The sequence below is a fragment of the Pleuronectes platessa genome, chromosome 23 (assembly GCF_947347685.1).
Source record: "Pleuronectes platessa chromosome 23, fPlePla1.1, whole genome shotgun sequence".
Lineage (NCBI taxonomy): Eukaryota > Metazoa > Chordata > Actinopteri > Pleuronectiformes > Pleuronectidae > Pleuronectes > Pleuronectes platessa.
Genome location: NC_070648.1, coordinates 777,537 through 794,960, shown reverse-complemented (window position 1 = coordinate 794,960; position 17,424 = coordinate 777,537). Strand labels below are relative to the sequence as shown.

Sequence of the window (17,424 nt, the reverse complement as noted above, 5' to 3'; positions counted from 1 at the left end):
ATTTAAAATTCACTAGATCCAGATTTAGATTAAAGAATAACCCACGACTCACTCGGCACATTTTCACAAGCTCTTTATTGACGTTCAACAAACCAAGTGAAATCAGAAACAGTCTTTGTTTTCTACTTTAATAAAGATTAAGAATCTGTGTAAGAAAAATCTCAAGCTGAGTCAAAGGTTTCAGGATAATCAACATATGAATATTAATATCAGAGTAGATAAAATACGGTCTCACACATTTTATAACCATCACCAGTTGTTAACGAAAAGATTAAATATTTTTTAAATACCTAGAAGCAAACAAATGTAGATAAATGTAATTTCTACGTTTGTCATGTTGCTGTTCAATAAATCTACAGAGCATAATGTGCAGTATCGTATCATATAGTATTGTAGTATGCTGTATGATATTGTGGTATTGCAGTATTGTATCATACAGTATTGTAGTATACTGTATGATATTGTAGTACTGCAGTATTGTATCATACAGTATTGTAGTATACTGTATGATATTGTAGTACTGCAGTATTGTATCATACAGTTTTGTAGCAAAGAAAAAAAATGCCCCAGATTTATGAAAAGTGTCCCCACTGCGGTCAGGTGGGTTGAACACTTTCTATTTGACACAAATGAAGTTAAACGTCTCATTATCCATCTGTTTGACCCACTTATAGTCTGTTGTATTCATGGCTGCTGCAGAGTAACAGTCAGGACTTTGTGTTGAATTCCAGTTGTCATAGTTGAGTACCTCACCATTGACCCAGAACCAGATGTTCAGGGTGCAGGTGTAGCGCAGCCCCAGCCAGATGAACGGAGTCCTGGCAGTCCCGACTTTATTTTGGACCGATTCCTGCTGTGCCTGGTCGGTGATGGAGACCAGGTCATCGTGCTTCTCTCGGCAGTAATCCAAGGCCTCCTCCCAGGTCTTCTCTTCATCGATCAGTTTCATTTTATCTGTCATGAACAAACAGGGATTTGCTCATCATGGCCTCCGATAAAAATCATAAATCAAAAAGCATCATAATAATATTAAGAAGTTCAATACTGAAGTAGCTGCTTGGACTATTTGAGCCTAAACCAGAATGTCTGACAGTCTACTTTGAAAAGAATTACTAATTTAATAGTTTTAAGCCGTTTTCAGACAAGTAATGAACTCAGAATTATCTTTTATCCAGAGAGAGGCCGAACAATCCTACGCATCATCGTTTATTCTCATGGTGGAAATATAGAAGATAAAAGATGTCTGGAAACCTGAAAGATTGATTTGTCAGAAAAGCAGATTACAAAACAAAATCCATATCCACTACTTACCGATAGAATCAACACACATGACGAAAAACACCTGACCTACAAATAGAAGAAAACATTATTCAGTATTGATGCTGATAAAAAGACCAAATCATGGTCATGGAACAACCGCTTTAATTTATAGAATTAAATTATAAATCTAAGTTACAGGAAAAACTTTTAACATCAGTGTGTTTGGAAAAAACATCTTTAGAAGAGTCAGGGTTTAAGACCTATACTGCAGCCCGCCACCAGGGGGCTTCGGCTTCAGTTTTGCGGAGCAGTCATGGCGTCCATCTTTCTTTACAGTCCGGGGGTCAAACTAATACAGATGAAGTTGTGTTGTGGATTTGTCGAGCTGAGGAGATGACGCACTCACCCATCAGAATGAGCAGAAACAGACTCCACTGCATCTTCACTGCGTTGGACGACAGATTGTTTCAGTCTGCTGAAACACAAAAAGGAAATAACTTTACAAACTCAGAAACAGTTTGTAACTTGAACAGTTCATTTCACCTTGAACTCTTTGTAATTTCAGTAAAAGAAAAATTTAAAACTATGTGCAAAACAACAACCTGGAATTTGTGCTCCTGTCTGGAAGATTGCAATGTTGTGCGTTCGATGTCTGTCAATCACAAGTGAAACACACAATAAGACAAACACAGGGTTAGCTGAAAGATTTCAAACGAGATGTCTACACAGTGTCGTTCATCTCAAACGTGAACACAACAGAACAAACTGTGTTTGTTTGTGGAGCAGATAAAAATCAGACAACACTTTGTGATATTTGTATTAGAATCTTCAACCACTGTAAAAGGTGCAATTAGACTTTATTAAATCAAGTATAGACGTGTGTGTGTATTATTACATTGTTCATCTAATTGCTGTTACAGTAACACACATGTTATCTAGTATATAAATATTTGTCTTGTATATGTGAATAAAAGTGTTTAACTTACTGGTGGTTTCTTCTCTCGGTGCTGACGGCTGGTCTCAGTGAAGCAGCTCTAAACTCACACTCACCTCTCGTATGATCCTCAGAGCCTCATTTGAAAAGCAAATATAACAGATGTGATTTACATGTTGTGACAACAAACACGGGGGGGGGGGGGGGGGCGAGCCGCTGACGCCGTTACACATGTTCTCATGTTTTAAAATCATTTATATGTCACATCTGATCCCTTTTCTTTGCTCTTCGTTATTTATATCTAAATACAAAACATGTCTATTTTCTATTTCACACTCTGACTTCAAAATCTTCCCTTTGTTTTCATATATTAGAACAAAAGTTGTTACTGAACAGGAACATTTGAAATGAGAGAAAATGTTAAAACCAACACGTCAACACAAATGTAAAATGGTCTGAATGAAGGTGAAGAGTCACCGGAGAACTAGAGGAAGGACGATGACCTTCTGACCTCTGAGTCGACTGCAACATCCCAGCAGTAAATATTAACACTTTTTTCAACACTCAAGTTTACATTTAGATAAAGTCAGCTTTTTACATTTCCCACATATTTTTACATATTACGGTTCGATTTCGTCTAAATGTTTTATTAAATCTGCAAAACAAATAATGTTCTAGAAATCAGCTGATTAATAAAGTTACACCTACAATTCCTTTCCTTCACTCTGATGACTTGTGTGTTGTAGTCACAAATATATCATCATTTGAATATTAAAATATGGAGGAGAAGGACCTTAGTGAGAAAAGGATCCAGTGACGATGAGGTCATCATTTCCATGGAGTAACACAAAGGCATAAACAAATGTGGAAAACTGTTTCCTGTTCAGCAGCCGACAAGCAGAGACATTTTATTTAAAAAACATATACACATAAAATTACATTTGTACATTTGTCAAAATTGCAGTTTGTCAGAAAGAGGACGATCAGAAATACTTTGACTTATGAGGGGAAATAAAAAGATTTTAATCAATGTCATTCAAGGGGCTCATTTCTAAAGTTTGTTTATTGAGTGCGAGGCCCTATTGAAATTGTAAGGATTATTCTGAGCGTTTTTCAACATGCTCAAAAAGTTTTAAAAGTTTGCAGTAAATTATAAAGTGGTGAAAATTGACGTATTCTGGAGTATTTGGAAGTGGGCCCGGTAAAATGGCTCAACAGCGCCACCTACGGAAAAGCCCCTCATTTAGCATTCAATGATCCTCATGAAAACGAGGATAGTTGTGTATCATGACCAGATGCACAAAAAAGCCTCAAGGAGCATTGTGAAAAAACGCAACAGGAAGCTCGCCATTTTAGATTTAGTGGCCATTTTGGCCATATTTCACATTTTTACTTTGATGTACTTGTCGTAGAGCTTTCATCAGATCAACTTAAAATTGAAAAAACGAGTGTTATTACAACAAGATGGAGATCCAAAGTTATTGAAAAATCAACTTTCCGTCACACCGTGTGACCGTGGCGTGGGGTCAAAGTTTGATTACACAACATCAAAACACGAGCTTCTGTATCTTGGACATATTTGGTCCAATCGACTCCAAACTATACACATAAGACAAGAGTCGCGACCTGAAGACATCTACACAGAAATCATGACTTAAAATGACAGCGCCCCCTGTTGGAAACAGGAAATGTCTTGTTTTTGGTACGTCTTACACTTGGATGTATTTCTCCTCATCCACTTTGACAAACCATGTCAAACTGTGTCTAATGGGTCTCAAGACATTGATAATGTAGCCATAAGATTACTGTGACTTTTCATCATGCGGATTATTAATGGCGTTGCCTCAAAGTTCATTAGCTCACCATGACACATGAAATCACTGTAACTTCCGTGTTCATGGGTCCAGCTCCCTCAAACTGCATGTGTGTATCAACAGCCCCCCCCCCCCCCCCCCTTGAAGATATTCAGATGGTTTTAAGGAATGGGCGAGGCAAAATAACTGACTAGCGCCCCCTAAAGGGCAGCCCTGGCACTAAAAAAACACTAGAAATAAGCCTCTTGGAGCATTATGAAAATTGCAACAGGAAGCCAGCCATTTTGGATTTAGTGGCCATTTTGGTCATATTCCATATTTTTACTTTGATGTACTTGTCGTAGAGCTTTAATCAGATCAATTTAAAATTTAGTTGAGTGTCATCAAAACAAGATGGAGATCTAAAGTTATTGAAAGATCGATTTTTCGTCCCACCGTGTGACAACGGTGGGGCGTCAAAGTGTGAAGACCCAAATGAAGACGATTAAGCTGTACCTGCAATATTAAATCACTAGAGGGCAGTGTAAGACCATGGTTTGCCAGAGGCAAAACTTGTGTTATCTAGAGATTAAGAGACTGTGTTTACACTGCTTCTCATATTAGTTATTGTCGGGATATTATTAAATTATCACAATATATTTACAAACATCAAAATAACCATCTCATTTGTCTCAATGGTTGCATTTAATGGACAGGTAATTCAACAGTATCTGTGTAGACAACGATAGGTGTGAAGCAGTTGCAACCAGGATCAGGAGGCACTATGTTCATGATCCAACATCCGACATCACCATTTGTTGTTAGATCCATTGACAACATTAGGACTCACCATCAGGAGGGAGGACATACAAAGAATATGAGCGCAAAGACATTGCTGTAATGCTTCAATGCATAAAACATTGCATTTATTAAAGGAAAAAAATATTCGTATAATACAGCTTGACACAAATTTACCTTTAAAAGTTATTGTCATTTGTCTATTACAAACGAACATTAGCTGGATGGCCATGAAAGTGATTGACCCCAACCACTTGGAACAAGGAACAGATGCCAACATGAGCATGATTTAGTAAAAGACATCACAATATGTTGCATTATCCATTTGCACCATCAGGATTCAATATCACGATGAAAGAGATACAGAGAACATGAGATCAAAGACAATGCCGGCATGCATCTAATGCAGAAAAACACTTACTTTTAACTATGGCGTAAAAATATGACTGTGCATTCACATTTCATTTCACACACATCAAAATAACCATCTCATTGGTCTCAATGGTTGCATTTAATGGACAGGAAATTCAACAGAATCTGTGCAGAAAAAGATATGTGTGAAACAGTTGCAACCAGGATCAGGCGACACTACAAGATGGACATTTAAACTTATTCAAAAATAGATTTTCCGTCACACCATGTGACCGTGGCATGGCGTCAAAGTTTGATTACACACCATCAACACACAAGCTTATTTATCTTGGACATATTCGGTCCAATCGAGTCCATACTAGACATGTAAGACAAGAGTCGCAACCTGATGACATCTACAAAGACAGCATGACTTAAAATCATAGCGCCACCTGCTGGCTACAGGAAGTGAAGCGTTTGCATGCATAGACGAGCGCTAGGTCATCGAACGCTCTCTCTTCACCGACCACAACAGACTTGAAATTGCCTGTGCTCGGGCCCATTAGTGCTACAACGTAGTCCTAGTTTATGTTTGACTTTTAATAATTTAAGATTTTGTTTTTGCTTTTTTTTTTCAGTCTTCATTCCATAACCTGGTGACTAACCCAACACAAGCTTAAGATAGGGAATCTTAAATAAACGGTTATTAAACAACACAATTCAACTTTATGGCCTGTGGAGAAAAATGGACTGATGAATTTTAGAAATTGACTGAGAGTCACAAACTGTCACAACCAGCTGCAGCTGAAGAGTGAAGCTGAACTGAGATCAGTTCAAAACACTCTGAAGTTATTAAAAACCAGAATTTATCTCAATATTCAGCAGGAAACTTAAACATGAAGGATTCTGAACAGCTTGGTGGATTTGTTACAGCAGCAGCTCCTCAGGGTCAGGAAGCAGAGGATCATGGGTAATATCCAGCGTTCAGTTCAATCACTATTTGATGAAAACGCGCTTTTGGAAAAGTGCGAGAGAGAGAAAGTGTCACCCGGAGCGCCCCCTGGTGTACACAGATGATACCTCACTTACAATGGAATGGAATACCTTTGAGTTTATTCATTTGTTTCTTTTGCCATGATGTGATATTGTTGAGTGTCAGTTTTGTTTCTTTTAATTCAACAGAAACAAAATATCTACAATTTATTTTCTAATAACAATTCATTTAAAAGATGAAGGAAAACTATTTTATACAATGAATTAGGACGCCAGTGCACATAGAGAAAACTAGAAGGGCCAAAAGGAACCATATTTACATTTTTTATATTTGTAATATTTAATATTTAAAATTCACTAGATCCAGATTTAGATTAAAGATTAACCCACGACTCACTCGGCACATTTTCACAAGCTCTTTATTGACGTTCAACAAACCAAGTGAAATCAGAAACAGTCTTTGTTTTCTACTTTAATAAAGATTAAGAATCTGTGTAAGAAAACTCTCAAGCTGAGTCAAAAGGTTTCAGGATAATCAACATATTTTAAATAAACAAACCTGATTGTAGAATCACAACATTCAGCTGTTTCACACATTGAAGTCCGGGTAAGCCAGGATCATGGTTTATCCCAAAAGACGATTATTACTTCACATGAGCTTGCAGAAATATATATTATTAATATCAGAGTAAATAAAATACAGTATCACACATTTTATAACCATCACCAGATGTTAACGAAAAGATTAAATATTCTTTAAATACGTAGAAGCAAAAAAATGTCTTTTAGTAATTTCTACGTTTGTCATGCTGCTTTTCAATAAACCCAGAGAGCAGAATGTGCAGTATCGTATCATATAGTATTGTAGTATACTGTATGATATTGTAGTACTGCAGTATTGTATCATACAGTATTGTAGTATACTGTATGATATTCTAGTATTGCAGTATCGTATCATAGAGTTTTGTAGCAAAGAAAAAAAATGCCCCAGATTTATGAAAAGTGTCCCCACTGCGGTCAGGTGGGTTGAACACTTTCTATTTGACACAAATGAATTTAAACGTCTCATTATCCATCTTTTCGACCCACTTATAGTCTGTTGTCTTCATGGCTGCTGCAGAGTAACAGTCAGGACTTTGTGTTGAATTCCAGTTGTCATAGTTGAGTACCTCACCATTGACCCAGAACCAGATGTTCAGGGTGCAGGTGTAGCGCAGCCCCAGCCAGATGAAGTCAGTCCCGGCCTGCCCGACTTCCTCTTTGACCCATTCCTGCTGTTTCTGGTCGGTGATGGAGACCAGGTCATCGTGCTTCTCTCTGCAGAAATCCAAGGCCTCCTCCCAGGTCTTCTTTTCATTGATCAGTATCATGTTATCTGTCATGAACAAACAGGGATTTGCTCATCATGGCCTCTGATAAAAAGCATCACAATAATATTAAGAAGTTCAATACTGAAGTAGCTGCTTGGACTTTTTCTGGTTAAACCAGAATGTCTGACAGTCTACTTTGAAAAGAATTACTAATTTAATAGTTTTAAGCCGTTTCCAGATAAGCAATGAAAAGGTGATCATCTTTTATCCAGAGAGAGGCCGAACAATCCTACGCATCATCGTTTAGTTGTCATGGTGGAAATATAAAACCTGAAAGATTGATTTGTCAGAAAAGCAAATAAAAACTAAATCCATATCCACTACCAAATGGAAAATCAGTTGAGTAAATTATTTTAATCCATTTAACAAATGAACAGAGACACAAACAAACTCTCCACTCACCCTTATAGCAGAAGAAGGGTTTTAGCTCATTACAGGGTGCAGAGCTCCATTCTCCTGACTGAGTCGAAACACATTTACCACCAGACGCTTTATTAACACTGTTGAGTCTGAACGTGGAACTGCTCCCATCTGACCACTTCCAGGTGTTTACGTTTCCTCTGCGGTTCAGTCCAATCCAGGCGTCTCCTCCAGAGAGTTGCTCCATGGCTTTCATGTCTGTCATGTCATACACTGTGGCGAGGTCTGTATATTGACGTCTACAGTGATGCTTAGCATCCCTCCAGTTCTTTGTCTTATCAATAAATTTGTATTGATAGATCTGACACATGATGAAAAACACTGACCTACAAATAGAAGAAAACATTATTCAGTATTGATGCTGATAAAAAGACCAAATCTTCATCACGAGTATCACTTTCAACATCTCACTTCCTCCATTCATTGACTTCTACTGAAGTCAGAGTGAGGTCATGGAACAACCGCTTTAATTTATAGAATTAAATTATTAAATCTAAACTTTTAACATCAGTGTGTTTGGAAAAAACATCTTTAGAAGAGTCAGGGTTTAAGACCTATACTGCAGCCCGCCACCAGGGGGCTTCGGCTTCAGTTTTGCGGAGCAGTCATGGCGTCCATCTTTCTTTACAGTCCGGGGGTCAAACTAATACAGATGAAGTTGTGCTGTGTATTTGTCGAGCTGAGGAGATGACGCACTCACCCATCAGAATGAGCAGAAACAGACTCCACTGCATCTTCACTGCGTTGGACGACAGATTGTTTCAGTCTGCTGAAACACAAAAAGGAAATAACTCTACAAACTCAGAAACAGTTTGTAACTTGAACAGTTCATTTCACCTTGAACAATTTGTAATTTCAGTAAAATACAAATTAAAAACTATGTGCAAAACAACAACCTGAAATTTGTGCTCCTGTCTGGAAGATTGCAATGTTGTGCGTTCGATGTCTGTCAATCACAAGTGAAACACACAATAAGACAAACACAGGGTTAGCTGAAAGATTTCAAACGGGATGTCTACACAGTGTCGTTCATCTCAAACGTGAACACAACAGAACAAAGTGTGTTTGTTTGTGGAGCAGATAAAAATCAGACAACACTTTGTGATATTTGTATTAGAATCTTCCACCACTGTAAAAGGTGCAATTAGACTTTATTAAATCAAGTATAGACGTGTGTGTACTCTTACATACTTCATCTTATTGCTATTACAGTAGCAAAATGTTATCTGCTATAAATATTTGTCTTGTATATGTGAATAAAAGAGTTTAACTTACTGGTGGTTTCTTCTCTCGGTGCTGACGGCTGGTCTCAGTGAAGCAGCTCTAAACTCACACTCACCTCTCGTATGATCCTCAGAGCCTCATTTGAAAAGCAAATGTAACAGATGTGATTTACATGTTGTGACAACAAACACCGGGGGGGGGGGGGGGGGGGCGAGCCGCTGACGCCGTTACACATGTTCTCATGTTTTAAAATCATTTATATGTCACATCTGATCCCTTTTCTTTGCTCTTCGTTATTTATATCTAAATACAAAACATGTCTATTTTCTATTTCACACTCTGACTTTAAAATCTTCCCTTTGTTTTCATATATTAGAACAAAAGTTGTTACTGAACAGGAACATTTGAAATGAGAGAAAATGTTAAAACCAACACGTCAACACAAATGTAAAATGGTCTGAATGAAGGTGAAGAGTCACCGGAGAACTAGAGGAAGGACGATGACCTTCTGACCTCTGAGTCGACTGCAACATCCCAGCAGTAAATATTAACACTTTTTTCAACACTCAAGTTTACATTTAGATAAAGTCAGCTTTTTACATTTCCCACATGTTTTTACATATTACGGTTCGATTTCGTCTAAATGTTTTATTAAATCTGCAAAACAAATAATGTTCTAGAAATCAGCTGATTAATAAAGTTACACCCACAATTCCTTTCCTTCACTCTGATGACTTGTGTATTGTAGTCACAAATATATCATCATTTGAATATTAAAATATGGAGGAGAAGGACCTTAGTGAGAAAAGGATCCAGTGATGATGAGGTCATCATTTCCATGGAGTAACACAAAGGCATAAACAAATGTGGAAAACTGTTTCCTGTTCAGCAGCCGACAAGCAGAGACATTTTATTTAAAAAACATATACACATAAAATTACATTTGTACATTTGTCAAAATTGCAGTTTGTCAGAAAGAGGACGATCAGAAATACTTTGACTCATGAGGGGAAATAAAAAGATTTTAATCAATGTCATTCAAGGGGCTCATTTCTAAAGTTTGTTTATTGAGTGCGAGGCCCTATTGAAATTGTAAGGATTATTCTGAGCGTTTTTCAACATGCTCAAAAAGTTTTAAAAGTTTGCAGTAAATTATAAAGTGGTGAAAATTGACGTATTCTGGAGTATTTGGAAGTGGGCCCGGTAAAATGGCTCAACAGCGCCACCTACGGAAAAGCCCCTCATTTAGCATTCAATGATCCTCATGAAAACGAGGATAGTTGTGTATCATGACCAGATGCACAAAAAAGCCTCAAGGAGCATTGTGAAAAAACGCAACAGGAAGCTCGCCATTTTAGATTTAGTGGCCATTTTGGCCATATTTCACATTTTTACTTTGATGTACTTGTCGTAGAGCTTTCATCAGATCAACTTAAAATTGAAAAAACGAGTGTTATTACAACAAGATGGAGATCCAAAGTTATTGAAAAATCAACTTTCCGTCACACCGTGTGACCGTGGCGTGGGGTCAAAGTTTGATTACACAACATCAAAACACGAGCTTCTGTATCTTGGACATATTTGGTCCAATCGACTCCAAACTATACACATAAGACAAGAGTCGCGACCTGAAGACATCTACACAGAAATCATGACTTAAAATGACAGCGCCCCCTGTAGGAAACAGGAAATGTCTTGTTTTTGGTACGTCTTACACTTGGATGTATTTCTCCTCATCCACTTTGACAAACCATGTCAAACTGTGTCTAATGGGTCTCAAGACATTGATAATGTAGCCATAAGATTACTGTGACTTTTCATCATGCGGATTATTAATGGCGTTGCCTCAAAGTTCATTAGCTCACCATGACACATGAAATCACTGTAACTTCCGTGTTCATGGGTCCAGCTCCCTCAAACTGCATGTGTGTATCAACAGCCCCCCCCCCCCTTGAAGATATTCAGATGGTTTTAAGGAATGGGCGAGGCAAAATAACTGACTAGCGCCCCCTAAAGGGCAGCCCTGGCACTAAAAAAAACACTAGAAATAAGCCTCTTGGAGCATTATGAAAATTGCAACAGGAAGCCAGCCATTTTGGATTTAGTGGCCATTTTGGTCATATTCCATATTTTTACTTTGATGTACTTGTCGTAGAGCTTTAATCAGATCAATTTAAAATTTAGTTGAGTGTCATCAAAACAAGATGGAGATCTAAAGTTATTGAAAGATCGATTTTTCGTCCCACCGTGTGACAATGGTGGGGCGTCAAAGTGTGAAGACCCAAATGAAGACGATGGCGGGATATTATTAAATTATCACAATATATTTACAAACATCAAAATAACCATCTCATTTGTCTCAATGGTTGCATTTAATGGACAGGTAATTCAACAGTATCTGTGTAGACAACGATAGGTGTGAAGCAGTTGCAACCAGGATCAGGAGGCACTATGTTCATGATCCAACATCCGACATCACCATTTGTTGTTAGATCCATTGAAAACATTAGGACTCACCATCAGGAGGGAGGACATACAAAGAATATGAGCGCAAAGACAATGCTGTAATGCTTCAATGCATAAAACATTGCATTTATTAAAGGAAAAAAATATTCGTATAATACAGCTTGACACAGAAATTTACCTTTAAAAGTTATTGTCATTTGTCTATTACAAACGAACATTAGCTGGATGGCCATGAAAGTGATTGACCCAACCACTTGGAACAAGGAACAGATGCCAACATGAGCATGATTTAGTAAAAGACATCACAACATGTTGCATTATCCATTTGCACCATCAGGATTCAATATCACGATGAAAGAGATACAGAGAACATGAGATCAAAGACAATGCCGGCATGCATCTAATGCAGAAAAACACTTACTTTTAACTATGGCGTAAAAATATGACTGTGCATTCACATTTCATTTCACACACATCAAAATAACCATCTCATTGGTCTCAATGGTTGCATTTAATGGACAGGAAATTCAACAGAATCTGTGCAGAAAAAGATATGTGTGAAACAGTTGCAACCAGGATCAGGCGACACTACAAGATGGACATTTAAACTTATTCAAAAATAGATTTTCCGTCACACCATGTGACCGTGGCATGGCGTCAAAGTTTGATTACACACCATCAACACACAAGCTTATTTATCTTGGACATATTCGGTCCAATCGAGTCCATACTAGACATGTAAGACAAGAGTCGCAACCTGATGACATCTACAAAGACAGCATGACTTAAAATCATAGCGCCACCTGCTGGCTACAGGAAGTGAAGCGTTTGCATGCATAGACGAGCGCTAGGTCATCGAACGCTCTCTCTTCACCGACCACAACAGACTTGAAATTGCCTGTGCTCGGGCCCATTAGTGCTACAACGTAGTCCTAGTTTATGTTTGACTTTTAATAATTTAAGATTTTGTTTTTGCTTTTTTTTTTCAGTCTTCATTCCATAACCTGGTGACTAACCCAACACAAGCTTAAGATAGGGAATCTTAAATAAACGGTTATTAAACAACACAATTCAACTTTATGGCCTGTGGAGAAAAATGGACTGATGAATTTTAGAAATTGACTGAGAGTCACAAACTGTCACAACCAGCTGCAGCTGAAGAGTGAAGCTGAACTGAGATCAGTTCAAAACACTCTGAAGTTATTAAAAACCAGAGTTTATCTCAATATTCAGCAGGAAACTTAAACATGAAGGATTCTGAACAGCTTGGTGGATTTGTTACAGCAGCAGCTCCTCAGGGTCAGGAAGCAGAGGATCATGGGTAATATCCAGCGTTCAGTTCAATCACTATTTGATGAAAACGCGCTTTTGGAAAAGTGCGAGAGAGAGAAAGTGTCACCCGGAGCGCCCCCTGGTGTACACAGATGATACCTCACTTACAATGGAATGGAATACCTTTGAGTTTATTCATTTGTTTCTTTTGCCATGATGTGATATTGTTGAGTGTCAGTTTTGTTTCTTTTTATTCAACAGAAACAAAATATCTACAATTTATTTTCTAATAACAATTCATTTAAAAGATGAAGGAAAACTATTTTATACAATGAATTAGGACGCCAGTGCACATAGAGAAAACTAGAAGGGCCAAAAGGAACCATATTTACATTTTTTATATTTGTAATATTTAATATTTAAAATTCACTAGATCCAGATTTAGATTAAAGATTAACCCACGACTCACTCGGCACATTTTCACAAGCTCTTTATTGACGTTCAACAAACCAAGTGAAATCAGAAACAGTCTTTGTTTTCTACTTTAATAAAGATTAAGAATCTGTGTAAGAAAACTCTCAAGCTGAGTCAAAAGGTTTCAGGATAATCAACATATTTTAAATAAACAAACCTGATTGTAGAATCACAACATTCAGCTGTTTCACACATTGAAGTCCGGGTAAGCCAGGATCATGGTTTATCCCAAAAGACGATTATTACTTCACATGAGCTTGCAGAAATATATATTATTAATATCAGAGTAAATAAAATACAGTATCACACATTTTATAACCATCACCAGATGTTAACGAAAAGATTAAATATTCTTTAAATACGTAGAAGCAAAAAAATGTCTTTTAGTAATTTCTACGTTTGTCATGTTGCTTTTCAATAAACCCAGAGAGCAGAATGTGCAGTATCGTATCATATAGTATTGTAGTATACTGTATGATATTGTAGTACTGCAGTATTGTATCATATAGTATTGTAGTATGCTGTATGATATTGTGGTATTGCAGTATTGTATCATACAGTATTGTAGTATACTGTATGATATTGTAGTACTGCAGTATCGTATCATAGAGTTTTGTAGCAAAGAAAAAAAATGCCCCAGATTTATGAAAAGTGTCCCCACTGCGGTCAGGTGGGTTGAACACTTTCTATTTGACACAAATGAATTTAAACGTCTCATTATCCATCTGTTTGACCCACTTATAGTCTGTTGTATTCATGGCTGCTGCAGAGTAACAGTCAGGACTTTGTGTTGAATTCCAGTTGTCATAGTTGAGTACCTCACCATTGACCCAGAACCAGATGTTCAGGGTGCAGGTGTAGCGCAGCCCCAGCCAGATGAAGTCAGTCCCGGCCTGCCCGACTTCCTCTTTGACCCATTCCTGCTGTTTCTGGTCGGTGATGGAGACCAGGTCATCGTGCTTCTCTCGGCAGTAATCCAAGGCCTCCTCCCAGGTCTTCTCTTGTTTGATCAGTTTCATTTTATCTGTCATGAACAAACAGGGATTTGCTCATCATGGCCTCTGATAAAAAGCATCACAATAATATTAAGAAGTTCAACACTGAAGTAGCTGCTTGGACTTTTTCTGGTTAAACCAGAATGTCTGACAGTCTACTTTGAAAAGAATTACTAATTTAATAGTTTTAAGCCGTTTCCAGATAAGCAATGAAAAGGTGATCATCTTTTATCCAGAGAGAGGCCGAACAATCCTACGCATCATCGTTTAGTTGTCATGGTGGAAATATAAAACCTGAAAGATTGATTTGTCAGAAAAGCAAATAAAAACTAAATCCATATCCACTACTTACGTGGAAAATCAGTTGAGTAAATTATTTTAATCCATTTAACAAATGAACAGAGGCACAAACAAACTCTCCACTCACCCTTATAGCAGAAGAAGGGTTTTCTGTCATCACAGGGTGCAGAGCTCCATTCTCCTGACTGAGTCGAAACACATTTACCACCAGACGCTTTATTAACACTGTTGAGTCTGAACGTGGAACTGCTCCCATCTGACCACTTCCAGGTGGTTACGTTTCCTCTGCGGTTCAGTCCAATCCAGGCGTCTCCTCCAGAGAGTTGCTCCATGGCTTTCATGCGTTTCTTGTGTTTTCTGTCATACACTGTGGCGAGGTCTATATAATGACTTCTACAGTAACTCTGAGCTTCCGTCCAGTTCATTTCCTGCTTAATCAATTTGTATTGATAGAGGCGACACATGACGAAAAAACACTGACCTACAAATAGAAGAAAACATTATTCAGTATTGATGCTGATAAAAAGACCAAATCTTCATCACGAGTATCACTTTCAACATCTCACTTCCTCCATTCATTGACTTCTACTGAAGTCAGAGTGAGGTCATGGAACAACCGCTTTAATTTATAGAATTAAATTATTAAATCTAAACTTTTAACATCAGTGTGTTTGGAAAAAACATCTTTAGAAGAGTCAGGGTTTAAGACCTATACTGCAGCCCGCCACCAGGGGGCTTCGGCTTCAGTTTTGCGGAGCAGTCATGGCGTCCATCTTTCTTTACAGTCCGGGGGTCAAACTAATACAGATGAAGTTGTGCTGTGTATTTGTCGAGCTGAGGAGATGACGCACTCACCCATCAGAATGAGCAGAAACAGACTCCACTGCATCTTCACTGCGTTGGACGACAGATTGTTTCAGTCTGCTGAAACACAAAAAGGAAATAACTCTACAAACTCAGAAACAGTTTGTAACTTGAACAGTTCATTTCACCTTGAACAATTTGTAATTTCCGTAAAATACAAATTAAAATCTATGTGCAAAACAACAACCTGGAATTTGTGCTCCTGTCTGGAAGATTGCAATGTTGTGCGTTCGATGTCTGTCAATCACAAGTGAAACACACAATAAGACAAACACAGGGTTAGCTGAAAGATTTCAAACGGGATGTCTACACAGTGTCGTTCATCTCAAACGTGAACACAACAGAACAAAGTGTGTTTGTTTGTGGAGCAGATAAAAATCAGACAACACTTTGTGATATTTGTATTAGAATCTTCCACCACTGTAAAAGGTGCAATTAGACTTTATTAAATCAAGTATAGACGTGTGTGTACTCTTACATACTTCATCTTATTGCTATTACAGTAGCAAAATGTTATCTGCTATAAATATTTGTCTTGTATATGTGAATAAAAGAGTTTAACTTACTGGTGGTTTCTTCTCTCGGTGCTGACGGCTGGTCTCAGTGAAGCAGCTCTAAACTCACACTCACCTCTCGTATGATCCTCAGAGCCTCATTTGAAAAGCAAATATAACAGATGTGATTTACATGTTGTGACAACAAACACCGGGGGGGGGGGGGGGGGGGGGGGGCGAGCCGCTGACGCCGTTACACATGTTCTCATGTTTTAAAATCATTTATATGTCACATCTGATCCCTTTTCTGTTTAAACAATCTAAATACAAAACATGTCTATTTTCTATTTCACACTCTGACTTCAAAATCTTCCCTTTGTTTTCATATATTACCACAAAAGTTGTTACTGAACAGGAACATTTGAAATGAGAGAAAATGTTAAAACCAACACGTCAACACAAATGTAAAATGGTCTGAATGAAGGTGAAGAGTCACCGGAGAACTAGAGGAAGGACGATGACCTTCTGACCTCTGAGTCGACTGCAACATCCCAGCAGTAAATATTAACACTTTTTTCAACACTCAAGTTTTCATTTAAATAAAGTCAGATTTTTACATTTCCCACATATTTTTACATATTACGGTTTGATTTCGTCTAAATGTTTTATTGCATCTGTAAAACAAATAATGTTCTAGAAATCAGCTGATTAATAAAGTTACAACCACAATTCCTTTCCTTCACTCTGATGACTTGTGTATTGTAGTCACAAATATATCATCATTTGAATATTAAAATATGGAGGAGAAGGACCTTAGTGAGAAAAGGACCCAGTGACGATGAGGTCATCATTTCCATGGAGTAACACAAAGGCATAAACAAATGTGGAAAACTGTTTCCTGTTCAGCAGCCGACAAGCAGAGACAATTTATTTAAAAAACATATACACATAAAATTACATTTGTACATTTGTCAAAATTGCAGTTTGTCAGAAAGAGGACGATCAGAAATACTTTGACTTATGAGGGGAAATAAAAATACTTTAATCACTGTCATTCAAGGGGCTCATTTCTAAATTTTGTTCATTTATGTTTGATTTTTAATAATTTTAGTTTTTTTTCTTCTTAATTCTCTTCAATCTTCATTCTATAACCTGGTGACTAACCCAACACAAGCTTAAGATACAGAATCTTAAATAAACGTGTATAAAACAACACAATTTTCTTCTTTATGGCCTTTGGAGAAAAACGGACTGATGAATTTTAGATCTTGTCACAAACATCGAACAAGAACTGATTTTTGTTCCGTGATCATCTCAGAACCTGGATGAAACAAACACATTTATATCTTCTTTGAGGACAGCATGTTAAAAACAACATCATTTGTTGCCTGCGAACAGAAATGATGTGCGTCTCTA

General features: G+C 37.6%; 2 protein-coding genes and 1 long non-coding RNA gene across 4 annotated transcripts; all 3 read right to left on the bottom strand.

The window, feature by feature from the left end:
- Positions 1-56: 56 nt before the first annotated feature.
- Positions 57-8,260, bottom strand: LOC128429879 (snaclec stejaggregin-B subunit beta-1-like). The gene is made up of 2 exons (XM_053415737.1): positions 7,902-8,260; positions 57-954 (listed from the first exon to the last, which is right to left on the bottom strand). The coding sequence occupies exons 1-2, from the start codon at positions 8,227-8,229 to the stop codon at positions 617-619; spliced, it is 666 nt and encodes a 221-aa protein (XP_053271712.1). The 5' UTR covers positions 8,230-8,260; the 3' UTR covers positions 57-616.
- Positions 1,325-2,286, bottom strand: LOC128429880 (uncharacterized). Its single transcript, XR_008333915.1, has 4 exons — positions 2,247-2,286; positions 1,863-1,912; positions 1,667-1,735; positions 1,325-1,347 (listed from the first exon to the last, which is right to left on the bottom strand). It is a non-coding gene; the product is annotated as an uncharacterized LOC128429880 (long non-coding RNA).
- Positions 8,261-13,354: 5,094 nt separating the features above from the next.
- Positions 13,355-16,193, bottom strand: LOC128429878 (snaclec convulxin subunit beta). Of its 2 annotated transcripts, none has more exons than XM_053415735.1 (5): positions 16,081-16,193; positions 15,702-15,751; positions 15,506-15,574; positions 14,778-15,131; positions 13,355-14,379 (listed from the first exon to the last, which is right to left on the bottom strand). In XM_053415735.1, the coding sequence occupies exons 3-5, from the start codon at positions 15,537-15,539 to the stop codon at positions 14,042-14,044; spliced, it is 726 nt and encodes a 241-aa protein (XP_053271710.1). In that variant the 5' UTR covers positions 15,540-15,574; positions 15,702-15,751; positions 16,081-16,193; the 3' UTR covers positions 13,355-14,041. The 2 variants fall into 2 exon arrangements, with proteins under 2 accessions (XP_053271710.1, XP_053271711.1); XM_053415736.1 differs by having other exon boundaries at positions 15,506-15,571; positions 16,081-16,183.
- Positions 16,194-17,424: the final 1,231 nt, after the last annotated feature.